Source organism: Planococcus citri, chromosome 3, assembly GCF_950023065.1.
Source record: "Planococcus citri chromosome 3, ihPlaCitr1.1, whole genome shotgun sequence".
In the NCBI taxonomy this organism is placed as follows: Eukaryota; Metazoa; Arthropoda; class Insecta; order Hemiptera; family Pseudococcidae; genus Planococcus; species Planococcus citri.
In genome coordinates, this window is record NC_088679.1 from 49,334,848 (window position 1) to 49,348,072 (window position 13,225).

The following is a 13,225-nucleotide window of genomic DNA, read 5'->3' on the forward strand; positions in this document are numbered from 1 at the left end:
CGTGTCCTAAAGTTTTAAATATGAGCACAACATTATTCAGAACTCTCCATATAACTATTTTTCCGAACCTTGAATGCCACTTACAAGTGGAAAATCATTACCTTAATAACATCAACGTCAACAAACCATTTAATTGGAATGGATCGAATATAAAACAGTACATTTCAACAATATAATAAAAAGAGCGATAGAAATTACACCTTGGTGATTATTTCAATGATATTTTGAAAAGTTTTTGCAGATTGTGAATCAGGAAATTCAGCTGAAATACTCCGTATTGAATTGGTTCTATTTCCTAGTCTTAAATCGATAGGTATTCTTCCCAAAAACGGAACAGATACAAATTCTGCGAAAAGTTTTCCGCCTTCACTTGAGAATATGTTTGTACATTCCTGAATAACATCAATGAAAATACTGTTACATCAAAACATTGTCATTTAATAATAATCATAAACTAAACCCATCAAGATCTTACTTACATGACAATTATTGCACACGTAACCGCTCATGTTTTCAATAATTCCTATCACAGGTATGCCAGTTTTTTTACATAATGTATATTCTTTTCGGACATCTTCAATCGCCACCTCCTGAGGAGTAGTCACCAATATGGCTCCATCACAATTCAGTTCTCTATAAAACAGCAAACGATTGAAATATGGAAGATAATCTTCAGTAAATCGATTAAATGTACATCGTTATTACCTCATCTTTTCGATAACTGTAATATGTTCATCTGATGTTCCCGGAGGAGTATCAATGATTAAATAATCCAAATTCTGCCAATTTACGTCGGTGAGAAATTGGTTGATTGTTGCTGTAATGAAATTTTTTTTAGCATTACATAATTTTGTACTTTCATATAGCATTCAAAAACATTCGGTTTTTATTTCAAATTCAAGATGTTTTAGTTAGGTACCAGTTTTCTTTGGTCCTCTCCATGCAACACTATCGTTTCTGCTTTTTAATAAAAATCCAATAGACATGACAGCCAGGTTTTGATCTTGATCGGTATACACAGGTATCCATCCCTCAGAACTTTGATGAATATCTTTATCTTCCAAATTCAATAGATGAGGTATTGAAGGTCCGCATAAGTCAATATCTAATAAACCGACCTTTTCAAGAAAACAATATAATTATTAGAATTACTGTATGGAATAAAAGTACAAAATTCCAACATCACACAGCTTCATTTACCTTGAATCCTTTTTCTTTCAATGAAAGTGATAACTGTACACTTACGGTTGATTTTCCGACACCTCCTTTACCAGAAAGTATCAGAATGATGTGCTTAACGTCTTTAATTGTCATTATAAAAGAGAAAACTCAAATCAAATCAAGTTAATATTCTCTTTTCAAAAAATACAAAATGCATGAAAAACTTCAAAGTTTCGTGTTTTTGTTTTTTTTTTACTGCATCATCTTATCAATTTTTCGTTATCAACTTTGTCAATCCATTGGTGCTCAAAATTTTTCATAACACTGATCCGATTTATTTGTCCTTTGCGTCGACCACGACCGCATCTTTTAATATATCAATTAATCATTAATATTTAATATTTCCAATGTTCGATCATTTATTAGCTTGAGCGTAGCTGTCAGTATTCTTTTTATGTTGCTAATTGCCTCTGACTCAGCAATTCTTCATAAGATGAGATATTTTCGTACAAAAAACCGCTTCAACTTTATATTTTCAGATCGATAAAAATACTCGTAAAAGCAAATGAAAATATTCGTAAAACATTTCAAACATTTATTTTTAAAAACAGTTCATTGTAAACCTAAGTAACAGCATTAACAGCTAATTAGTTCCTATTTGTTGAACAACATCTCCACTATCAATACCTTCAATAGGGTTAGAATTTCCCAAAGGAGAGGACATTTTAAATACAATCGGTATTTTCCCTAAAGTAGGATTACCGTGTTTTTCTAACAAGCGTAACCAAGATAATAAAGAATTTTTACTAGAAGTACCAGTTGCTGCGATTGCATAAATAATTCCATCATTCTGTTCGTGAACGGAAATTTTTGGGATTATGTCGTCTTTATCCGGATGATCGAAAAATGGTATTCTCAAATTTTTCACCACTGCGAAAGCAAAAATGATATTGTGAAACAATAAAGATTTAAAAAATACACTTGTTCCATAAGCAAATTGCCTTACCATCGGTATCTCTCTTAGTTTTCTTTCTTCTGTTGGGTGGGACGTCGGCTCTCAATACAAAATAAGTTATCGCAGATTTTCTCAAATAAATTTTAAAACCACCTTCCAAGTAAATAGGTTGATTTTGAGGATGATTCAACAGCAACGTTCTTTGAGTAGGACTTTGTCCATTGACAATCCAAGTGTCTTCAGTGTCGTCTTCTAGTTCACTAGTCTGAGACATGAAAATTGAATTGAAAATAAATTGCAGCTGCGTAATGACAGTGATCACTGATCAATCCTCATATATAGTGCACTCGTTTAATTATTTTACCTTAAATACTTCAACTTCACTTTCTAGATCTATGGAACACATTCTCGACATCGCAAGTTTGGATAATTGAAGAGGATCTTTCGGTACTGGTCTGGGTAAAAGCCATGGTGAGGCATTTTTGAATTTAGGCATCCAATACATCATTCTCCAATATTTTTTAATGGGCTGAGAACGACGACCGAATATACTCAAAATTAAATCTTGCATATCTCTATCGGGCATAACCTCTATGAAAAAAAAACACCAATATTCGATTTTAGGTCCATATTCAAATATATACTAAAGTCTACTACATATATTTTAAATTTAAAACTACAAAAAGTGGGTTTACCATTTTCTTCCATTTGGACCATTAAATCAACTATGGCCATCTGATGTTTAGGATAAAACATTGTGTCTGCTTGAAAGAGATTTTCGGCTACCATTTTTTCCTTTGGCATTACATCAATAATTTTCTTATAACTTTCGAGATCAGTATTTACTCCAAACTCGTACATTTTTTTCATCGCACAATACACGAATTCTACATGCCCCGTTCGAAAATTTTTGTCTTTGTAAAATTCCACCAGCTGGCCAAAAGTTTGCTTATTTTTTTGTTTCTCTCGGTTGAAATAGATTTCCATTGAGGTAAGCTGCTGTTTGCGGTCTTCAACATACTTATTATGGTGAAAACAGTTTGAAACGGAAAAGCAACGGAAGTTTTCTACATTGATATTATTTCGGATAGTTGACTTCAATGAAATTCTGATCAATTGTCTGAACACTGTGGAAACCATTTTGTACGAATTTTCTCTGACGGAATACCTCGGGAATTCTGGAACACGCAAGTTTCAAATTAATTACGAACGTAAATAGTAATGTTAACTTCAGGTTGATAATCCAAACTCAATGAGCAGCAAAAACATCGAAATTATTTACCTATTTATAATATCTATTACCATTTGTCATTCACAGCAGGTTGCCTCCAAAAAATGAAAATACCAATTAATTAAAATACATTACATTATTCCGTCAGCGTAGAAAAGTTGTCAGGATTCATTATTTATAGGATTTTCAAAACCACTTGGGTTGAACTTCATAACCTATCATAACTTGGGAGAAAAAAGTAAAACTCAGAACCAAAATTTTGCTCCGGCAGTGATTAGATAAAATAAAACAGAGCTCCAAGCTCCAAGAAAAATTCACTCAAGCCTTGATCTTTACGCATGGGTATTTTTTGTTCATAGTAGGCTTCGACACTACTAGATGCCGCCTCTCACTGAAAAATAAAACTGAAAAAGATTTCATTCAGGTTTCCATTTTTACCTGGTTTCATTGTTTTCAGATGTCAGGTGTCTCAACAGGTTTCATTAGTGGGTGGTGAGGTGAGGTAAAGGATGATGCATCGCGCACACAATCACATTTCAACGTTCGTCTACACGCCTTTTTACACACACACACATATACTTATTATTCATCCGCATGCCGTGATGCCGATTACGATTAGCGAATAGCGGAAAGCTTTCGGCGCGATTCATTGGTGTTTTGTTTGGGTGTTTGGTATTCGTATTGGTGTTGTTATGTTCGCTAGATTATTTCGGTCGTTACGTGTTAAGAGTTTTTAAAAATTTAAATTAAATGTTTCCACTCAATTTTTTACCTGTTTTAATATATAATTTGTCTTTATAAAGCTATGCCATACGTCCAACCGCTTAGTATTTCATCAAGTTGATCTTTTTTGGTGGTTTTAATGTTCTTGAGTGATGTGACTGTGATGTTCCTGATCCTGAATTCTTCGTGTGTGGAGTACGTTTTCAGTGTGTTTATTAGCTAAATAATAGCTGAAGAATGTCTCATTCAAGGCAAAACTAGAGAAGTACTTCCAATTGTCAACGTCCACCTAAAATCATTAGTAAGTTATACAGAATACATCTATTTGCATGGACATGGTTTACATTCATCGATGTCGAGTGACTGCATAGGTAAATGGTGCGAAGGTGCCAACTTATGCACGAGGTATGGCTGGAGGTTGGATGAGTTTGGAATTGCATGTTGGCACGGTATGAATCGGATTTACTCGTATATTATCACTATAACATTTATTATAATTCACGTCGAAAATTAGAAATAATATTAAACTTTCATTTATAAAGAGAACATCGTATTGAAAGCGAGTTGCATTTGTGTTGAGAGTTGAATTAATTTTCATACTGATAGTATAACGATAAAATGAGAGTCTGTAAGCAGATTGGTGTGATTTATGGAGACTTATGATTTTCTGTAATACTTCTTTATATTTTAATAATGCAAACTGTACAAAAGTTTGTTTGAGCTAAGGTTCTTTCGCTGATATTGAGATACATATTTGTACGCTCCGGCTTCGCGCTGCGTCCAAATCAAAACTGAGATTCAGATCAACCTGTTGCGTTGATATTGAACAATCACCATCATTTTATCTCGAAAGAACATTGTCGTTCTACTCCGATTAGATAACGAATTTATTCGTTATTGAACTCAAATATGAGATGAGATTATTAACCCAAATTATTTTGTCTTTTACGATATATTTACGTGAGCCTTCTGCGGATGTTATGATTCGTACCCTGAGATGAGACAGATTTATTGCATATTTCATTTTACTGAATAGTTGGTCAACTGCTCTGCTTGACTCGTGTTGCTCTCCTGCGCGTACCGTACGTTGGTAGGTATTTTATTTTTTGGAGAAATGGTTGCTATTTAGGTGTAATAACGGTCAAGAATTCTGATGCCATGTGTCCACGTATATTTTTACGTAGCTTCGTTATTTTTGCTGTCCCAATTTGTGAAAGTTGTGCGACTATGCTCTTGCTTTTGAACAAACATATCAGGAAAGAAAAACACTGTCATGTATTTTTGAAGTGGGTAGATAATTTGAAGAAGTCTCTTATTTCGAAAAGTGAAGATTAATTTGCGAAAAATATCGGATGTCAATTTTCTAAAATAAGTCAATCGTCGATATTTTTGGGAACATAGCAGTGGGTAAATACTTAGATCAAAGTCAATATCGATGGTGAAGTATTGAAAGTTTTAAATTATTGTCGTGTAGACACATAACGGCTGATTCGAGGCGAGCTGTAATTAACAATTGCATAATTATGCCAAAATGTCAACAAAAAAATTGTAAAAATAGTTTTAGGAGAGAGAGGTTTTCTATGTCATCGATGAAGATCGATGAATTATTATTTTGCTTATTAGTTCATGGCAACGTAGAACGTACCTATACGTATTTAAATGTATGCGACGATATATGTCGTGGTTTAGGAAGCCTTTAAACAATCGTTTGCATGACAACAGTGTATGTTAATCTCATAAACAATCGAAGTTATTACCTACAAAATGAATAGAGTACGTACATCTCACTACAAGGACGAAATAAAAATCAATTCGCTTTTTTTTGGAATTATATTTCCATCAATATTCACAGTCATACAATTTCATTTTCTTGGCTACCTTTTAAGCCTTTGACGTTTGAGGGTGATTCGAAGCATGAACTTGAGAAAATCTCATAAAAAATATTAAAGTCCTAATTGCATTTTTTTAATGAAAAATTGAGTTTTTTAGAGGTATGAAGGACTGAAGGTATGGTCACTTAGGATTGGAAATATTATTCGAAAAAAGCGGAAAATAGTTTTCTAATTTCCCTAGAAATTGCACATATACAATATATACCTAGTATCCATAGTTACAGGGTGGCTCATGAATTCAAATCGAACTTTCTAACTTCAGCTCGACCACATTACCTTTTATAGGGTACAAAGCCTCCCGGAAGAAAATAAATCACATGGTTTACTGTGATGAAACGGTTGAAATGTTTACTAATTGTCCTATATCATAAACCCATTTTTTGCCCAGAAAGACACAACGGAGGGCCATATGAAAAAAATCGAAAATTGTATCATTTTCGAATTGGAGGCTGGAAGATTACAAAAGTGCTATGAAATGAATGACACAATACTGATTTGAAATTTAGAAAAATTGAAGTAGAATCTCCAAAAGTGAAGGTTCAGCTTCAGAGTGTCTACAGTCCGAAAAAGGTACGAAATCGGAAAATGACCCAAAAAAGTATGAAAAAACGTACGAAATTTTGAAAGGATTTAAATGTTAATTTGCCGACAAAATTACCATAATGTATCCTCAAAATTTTTATTTTTTTCGAAAGCTTTTGCCCTCGCTTCGCTCGGGCTAAATTATTGTTTTCTATAGTTTCTCAAATTATTCATTGTGTTTGGAAAGTAGTTAGTTAGTTTTAAATAAATTTTTTATAATGTCATTGGTGGAAAAACTGGATTTTTCACATTAAAATAATGTTTCGCTTCTTGAAACTACAAAATAAATGTAGAAAAGCTTTGGCGTGCTTTTTTCTCGCTTACAATTTCAAAAACCCATTGATAAAATTGAAAAAAATTGAGATAAGAAAAAAAAATTCTTACATTTAAAATTGATATCGTTCTGATTTTCGAACTACAATTTTCTAAAGCGTTTGCCCTCGCTTAGCTTGGGATTGTTTTCTTCTCTTTTTCAAAATTGAAATTCTTTTAAAAAAATCGTCAACAGAGTAGGTACCAGGTAGGTATTTAATTTTTAAAGTTTCAAAGTAAAAAAGGAAATTCTCGCTTACCTACTTCCCGAAATACAATTTTTCAATAGTTTTCGCTTTCACTTTGACCTGTTCTCTGACTTTTTTCTTATCAAAATTAACATCCTAAAAACATCTTTCCAATTCTAAAATTTTATAAACCAAAAAACGAACTCCTTGTCTCTAAAAAACATTGTTTTTTTGTAGTTCGTTCGAAATACGAATTTTCCAAAGTTTTTGCCCTCGCCCCGCTCGGGCCTTTCCTCTTTTTTTTTCAAAGTCTCGTTTTCAAGTCTTTTGAAATCAAATTTTCAAAAACTTTCACCCTTGCTTTGCTCAGGCCAATTTTTTTCTTCTTTTAAAATTGAAGAAAAATCCCTTTTGGGCCACCAAAAATTCAAAACAGAAAATGAACATTTTTGTAAGTTTTATTAAATATGATATCAATCAGCAAAATGGGCAGTTTTTCCCTACTTCTGTTGACAAATTTTCAGTCAAAACCCCTCCCCCTCTCAAAAAACTTCTATAGGCCAAATTATATGTATTCGTTATGGGCTCGCATCGGCTCTCGACGACCCAGACCACACTGCTCAGAACGTTAAAAATTTGATTTTTGTAGCCGAAATGACATGATACACCCCTTCCCTCCAATGAGCCTACAAAGTATATCTAACTATTAAAAATATAGTGTATGAAAAAAATACGATAAAAGTACGAAAAAGGTACGAAATTTTGTTTTTTGGATTTAGTAGACACCCTGAGCTTGAATGTTCAATGAAAACCAATTCCAAGTGTTTCCTAAATTTATTTTTGGAATCTGATTTTTAGAATTTATCTTCTTTTTCAACATACTCTACACTTTTGCTTGCTGTGATATACAAATTTCATCCATATTGAAAAATATTTTTTTTTAATAATGAACGATTTGTAAAAATTGCAGTTTTCAACTAAATTTCGTATCTTAAAATTCAAAAAGGGTGTATTTTTATTTATTTTTTTCATCGGCAAAACCCATACAAGGTTTGTTTTCGTGCAAACATCATTTTCGAGAGTACAAGTAATTTTCAGAAAACCCCATTCAAAATGAAGCTCATTTTTTTAAAAATTGAGGTTTTAATTTTCAAAATATTTTTATTATGAATTTATAATATGGGTGATGTGAACCTGAGCATAACTCATACTTTTTTCACCACTCAGAATTACTAATACGTTGTTATCGATTTTAGACATTGAGTGTAATGCTTACCTACTCACACACATTAGAAAATCATCATCTTTTTCATCTCCATTTTGTGTGTGTTTTTTCTCATACCTTCAACTTATTTGAAAAAACATCACAACGAGGGATTTTTTGCTCCAATGTGCACAAATCAGTTGGAGTCCTTTAGAATAGAAACTGATCAGGTAAAAGTCTATTATTTAAAAAAGATACTTGAAAAAATAACATCCGGAGTAGGTATACAAGAACTTGTCCGTGGTCTGTAGTCTGTAGTCTGTCTGTAATCTGTATACTTATTTTTCATTGTTGTATATTCGTAGTATACCTATTACCTAGGCTTCCCTTTCCTTCGGAGAATTCAATTTACGAGTAGTTTTGTTTCATAGCCACATTCCACTGCCATTACGTTTGTACTTCTCACTGATGATTAATGCACCGTATATAGCTAAAAAATAGTGCCAAAATTTCCCATATCTTTCAAATACATACTATATGTACTTACGCGTCCTTCGAATGCAAACTGGATGAAATTATTGGTGAGAAATACGCCTCGATAGTTCGAAAGATTTTTTTTTATCTGTTGAGAAAAAAGAGGACAGATTTAACAGGACCACGCGACGTTTAGGTACATTTAATTAGTAAGTTTTTTATTTTATTTATCAACCGAACCTGTTGCTTATCACTGAAGGCTGTAAAATGTACCCGTACGTGAATGTTCCAATTAAATGTTTCGGGGAGTACAATGAAATTTGAAATGCGATAATGCTTTATGGAAAGTTCAACGATAATATTTTCATTAGTGTTGATCGCATGCTCATCATCTGCACTCTGCAGCGTAATGTTCACGGTATTCGCTGTTTTAATATAGGATTAATTATTGGAAAAACAACGGATTGGAAATGCTCAGTTTTATGGTTTTTAATTACGTTTAAACGCTTCACCGAATGGTTTAATTCAGTTGCCAAGTGTACCCGAGTATCATCGCGATTATAATGAACTGTAATTTCGATACAGTTCAACGTTTGTGCTGTTAACGGAGAAATATAAATTCGATTTGCTAATAGTATTCTAGATTTATTGGTAAACATTGGTACCCGAGTGCAAATTGTTCAGAGACGAGTAACGAGAGTGAGAAATTACGTAAGAATTTTCATTTTTTTTCTTCGAATAAAATTGAGTAGAAAGCGAATGTGTCATGTATCACCATATACCTACCATATAATAATGGCCAATTAGTAAGCACGTTCGACGTTCGTGTGATCGGTTTGGCAATATTGTTGAACGAGATGATCAATCATTCAAACAAGATCATGATTCTGTTCGTAACCACGTGTGAAATGAGGAATTGTAACGTCGAACGTGAATTTTACCAGAATGTCAGGAGATCAGTGATGATTTGCTTTGGGCGAGGAAGGAAAAGGGACGCATGCTGTAGCAGTGAAATATGTATATTTGTACCAAAATTCGTAACGTGATTGATTTTCGTTTGAAATTTCTACATATCATCTATTTGAGAAAAATTTGAGCCACTCTCCTCCCTATCAACCGTTTGAAAAAATTACATCTCCCCTTAGGACACTTTCCTTCACCTCAGATTTAAACTGTGCATAAAAAATGACTTGAAGGGGAGAAAACCGCTTCGTCTGGCGGAGAATCGTATAGTCTGCTCAATAGATCAGTTGGAATAATGGAAAATTGAATCAAGTTGCGAACATTTGGTCATATTTAACCAGGGTTTTTGCCGGTTTACCACTGATGAGGTTGTAACGGAATTCGTCGATGATACTGAATGCATGAAGCGATGATTCAGGTGGAACGTATATGACCAGTTTGTTGCGATTTTTGTGAACCATGATTTAATGATTCGCGTTTAAAAAATTGAGCGGTATTTCAAATACATATACGTAAACGTATTTTATAGCGTTGAATTATAACCTACATCTTGTAGTAATAGGTAAAGTATTTTTCGTCGAATAAGTTACGCGAACGACATCGACATGGGCAGTTTCGCTCAGTAAGCTGTTTGCAGAATTTAACCAGCAGTAGATTTTCTTATTCTTTTCAGCGGATGTTGTACGTAAAGCGAAGACTGTTACTTATTGTGTACTGTGTAGGTAATACTATGCAGTTGCATGGAACAAAATTAAATATAAAATTACTCGTACCTACGTTCATTAAATTCAATGTCAAGCTTATGCTCGTATTTTGCAATATTTGCGATTTATCTAATTTGCGTGGCTGGTTGGCTGGGACATTATCGATAGCATATAGCGTTGTGTTATATGCTGATGTATGGAGAGTTGTTATTTTCAATGATATTTCAATTTGAAATTATTGATGCCAGACTTGAAGTCAGTTGAGAGGCGTGTCACACCACAGCCAAACGCGATTTTTCAAAAATTCAAGCAAAGTGAACCCCAGGTAATGATCGAAAAATTAGTAGGGATATATGAGTGTAATGTTTTTAAAAACATGTGGTCGAAATAAGAATGTTTGAAAACACGAGTATAGGTGTAGGTCTGTAGGTAGGTAAATTGAACGTTTCCTTTTTCATTGTATATCACGTTCGTGTAATTTTCCACCTGCTATAAAAAGATTTCCTTTGTTCAATAATACGACCAAAAGGCTAAAAAGTAACATCTGGTGGAGTATCTGTGGATAATTTCGGTTCATTATAAACTGTCAATCGTGTTACCTACTCATTTTCGAAGCGTAACAATATCGACTTCGAGAGTTTTTCAGGACTATACTTACTATTTAAAGACTTGAATAATGTGTGAAAATTTAATGAAAATTGTGTGAAAATGGTATTTTTTTCATTTTCAAGTTTTTACAGATTTGGTTCCTTTTATTATTATTATTTTTGCCGAAAAATCGATTTTGAAAAAAAAAAGTAACAGAGAAAGCATTTCAACCAAGACAAAAATATTTGAACCGGACGAAGGAGAATTGAAAGAGGACACCAAAATAGACTACCAACGAAGATTTTAGATGCAGAAAATTCAATTTTTCAGTTTTCGACGAATTTCTGAAAATTTTTTGGCTCATTTTTCATGACAATAACTAATCAAAATTTGATCCAATTGATGTAAAAGGCTAAAATTTGGTTTATATCATATTTTTCATCTCCCTAGTCGGTTGGTGATGGTTTGGTTTCTCCTGTAGTTTTAAAAAAATGTTCTTAAAAAATTTAATTTAGCACCTACTCGTATATGAACGTGGATTTAGTAGTACCATGTTTGTGATTATTTCGATCGATTTATAGGAACATATTTTCGAAATAATTTTGTCGCGAACGCGTAGACGAAAAAAATCTGAAATTCGATTTTTATTTTAATTCTGACCTCCCAAGTAGATTACTGATGGTTTCGAACCGTTCTGAAGCCTTCAGCGGATTTTCGGATTCTCCATTTTTCGAAAAAAAATGCTGTAAATAGGGCTCGGATTTGATATACAGAGTGGCGCATAAGTCAGTATTCCGAAGTTTTTCGTAAATAAATCAAAAACTAAGCATCCTAGAAAAAAACTAATGACATTACGTATTACGTCGATTGGAAATTTAATTCTCTACAATTTTCCTCGACTTCATTTTTCCGTATAGTGCTTTTTTCCGCCTCCAGACTGATTTTTCAAAAGTATTTCAAAAATTCACAAACTGTTTCATAAAAATCGGTCTGGAGGCGGAAAAAAGCACTCTACGGAAAAATGAAGTCGAGGAAAATTGTAGAGAATTAAATTTCCAATCGACATAATGTCATTAGTTTTTTTCTAGGATGCTTAGTTTTTGATTTATTTACGAAAAACTAAACGTGAAAATCGGAATACTGACTTATGCGCAACTCTGTATTGTGTCCCTTTCGGTCTAGTTTGGTCAATTTTTTCAAAATCATTTTTATGTCGGTCCAGATTTAAAATTTAACCTGCGATTAGGTGCCTACTTTGAAAAAACTGAAAAATGCATTGTATATGAATTTGAACTGGTACCAAAATATTTTGAAAATACTCGTATACGTATTCCTAAATCATCGAAATAGTCACAAATAGAGTCAATCCGAGTTCATAGGTGCTGGATTTCAAGGCGAATACGAAAATCCGCTGGAGGCCTCAGAACTGCTCAAAACCATCACCAATCGATTCGTGGGGGGGGGGGGTGAAAACAAAGTGAACACAAAATTTTAGTCTTTAAAATGTTAGTTTGATCGAATTTTGATTTTTCTTAATAAATGACAAACGGGCCAAATTTGGGCCGGTTCCCGTTTGCGAACCATGAATAGGAGAATTGACAGCCGAAAAGCAACCCGTTTGCGAACCACAATAGGATAGAGATGGCGAAGAAAAAGAATCATTATGCTCATGCATTCTAATTCAAAATGTATCCATTTGCGAACCAAACCCCAGAAGTAGGACTTTTGCGAACCACTCTGTTGTCCTTTTGCGTAAATATGATAAGAGAAGTAGAATACCTAAGTATCATATTTCAATTTCGCTCCATTTGAAGAGTAAAAAGGGTAAGATGGCGATCCAAAAATTTCATCTGAAAAGCACCCAAATCTTGGCTCTACAAATGCTCCGAAGGAATTTTTCATGCAAATTTTCAGGTCTAAGAATGCCTCTGCGAGACTTTCATTCCTGGCCCGAATTTCGAGTTCCATTACACGCTATAGGATTCAAATTCCTAATTTTCATTTCCCTCACCACTGTGATTTTTATTGTCAATAGCATCTGTAAAGTGACCTAACTGCAAAATTTGATTTTTGAGATACCTACAAGCAGTTCAAAGTGTCTACAATTTTTATTTTATTTTTTCAAACTTCATTTTCTCCAAGTAGATACCTATTTGTGCATGGTGATTTACCCATTCCACTCCTCAAGATAGCTTCAAATATCATATTTTCCTTCCACATGACAGGGTCGTCTCATTTTTGAGGGGAA

The 13,225-nt window shown here is 33.5% G+C and overlaps 3 protein-coding genes across 7 annotated transcripts in view; 1 reads left to right on the forward strand and 2 right to left on the reverse strand.

The window, feature by feature from the left end:
- Positions 1-113: 113 nt before the first annotated feature.
- Nubp2 (NUBP iron-sulfur cluster assembly factor 2) lies at positions 114-1,428 on the reverse strand. The gene is made up of 5 exons (XM_065354530.1): positions 1,201-1,428; positions 920-1,118; positions 706-817; positions 480-633; positions 114-392 (listed from the first exon to the last, which is right to left on the reverse strand). Exons 1-5 carry the CDS (start codon positions 1,312-1,314, stop codon positions 195-197), a joined length of 777 nt encoding a protein of 258 aa, XP_065210602.1. The 5' UTR covers positions 1,315-1,428; the 3' UTR covers positions 114-194.
- A 313-nt stretch (positions 1,429-1,741) lies between these two features.
- ECSIT (evolutionarily conserved signaling intermediate in Toll pathway, mitochondrial) lies at positions 1,742-3,642 on the reverse strand. 2 transcript variants are annotated; one of them, XM_065354576.1, is made up of 5 exons: positions 3,419-3,642; positions 2,812-3,294; positions 2,481-2,707; positions 2,168-2,381; positions 1,742-2,091 (listed from the first exon to the last, which is right to left on the reverse strand). In XM_065354576.1, exons 1-5 carry the CDS (start codon positions 3,426-3,428, stop codon positions 1,805-1,807), a joined length of 1,221 nt encoding a protein of 406 aa, XP_065210648.1. In that variant the 5' UTR covers positions 3,429-3,642; the 3' UTR covers positions 1,742-1,804. The 2 variants fall into 2 exon arrangements, with proteins under 2 accessions (XP_065210648.1, XP_065210650.1); XM_065354578.1 differs by having other exon boundaries at positions 3,399-3,641.
- Positions 3,643-3,945: 303 nt separating this feature from the next.
- The window catches only part of crb (crumbs), a 37,773-nt gene continuing 28,493 nt past the window's right edge, over positions 3,946-13,225 (forward strand). For 2 of the 4 annotated variants that reach the window (XM_065354571.1, XM_065354572.1), the window contains exon 1: positions 3,946-4,371. The gene's annotated coding sequence lies outside the window, so the exon portion shown is untranslated. The remainder of the gene's footprint in view (positions 4,372-13,225) is intronic. The other 2 variants (XM_065354573.1, XM_065354574.1) reach the window with 1 other exon arrangement.

What these genes read in the sequence shown, in the direction of transcription:
- Nubp2 (XM_065354530.1), bottom strand. Translation starts at nt 1,314, where the DNA reads ATGACAATTAAAGACGTTAAGCACATCATTCTGATACTTTCTGGTAAA. An exon ending in TGAAAGAAAAAGGATTCAAG is followed by an intron (nt 1,119 to 1,200) that starts GTAAATGAAGCT and finishes TTTCTTGAAAAG; the next exon opens with GTCGGTTTATTAGATATTGA. An exon ending in ACGTGTGCAATAATTGTCAT is followed by an intron (nt 393 to 479) that starts GTAAGTAAGATC and finishes GATGTTATTCAG; the next exon opens with GAATGTACAAACATATTCTC.
- ECSIT (XM_065354576.1), bottom strand. An exon ending in GGTCCAAATGGAAGAAAATG is followed by an intron (nt 2,708 to 2,811) that starts GTAAACCCACTT and finishes TTTTTTTCATAG; the next exon opens with AGGTTATGCCCGATAGAGAT. An exon ending in GTGAAGTTGAAGTATTTAAG is followed by an intron (nt 2,382 to 2,480) that starts GTAAAATAATTA and finishes TTCATGTCTCAG; the next exon opens with ACTAGTGAACTAGAAGACGA.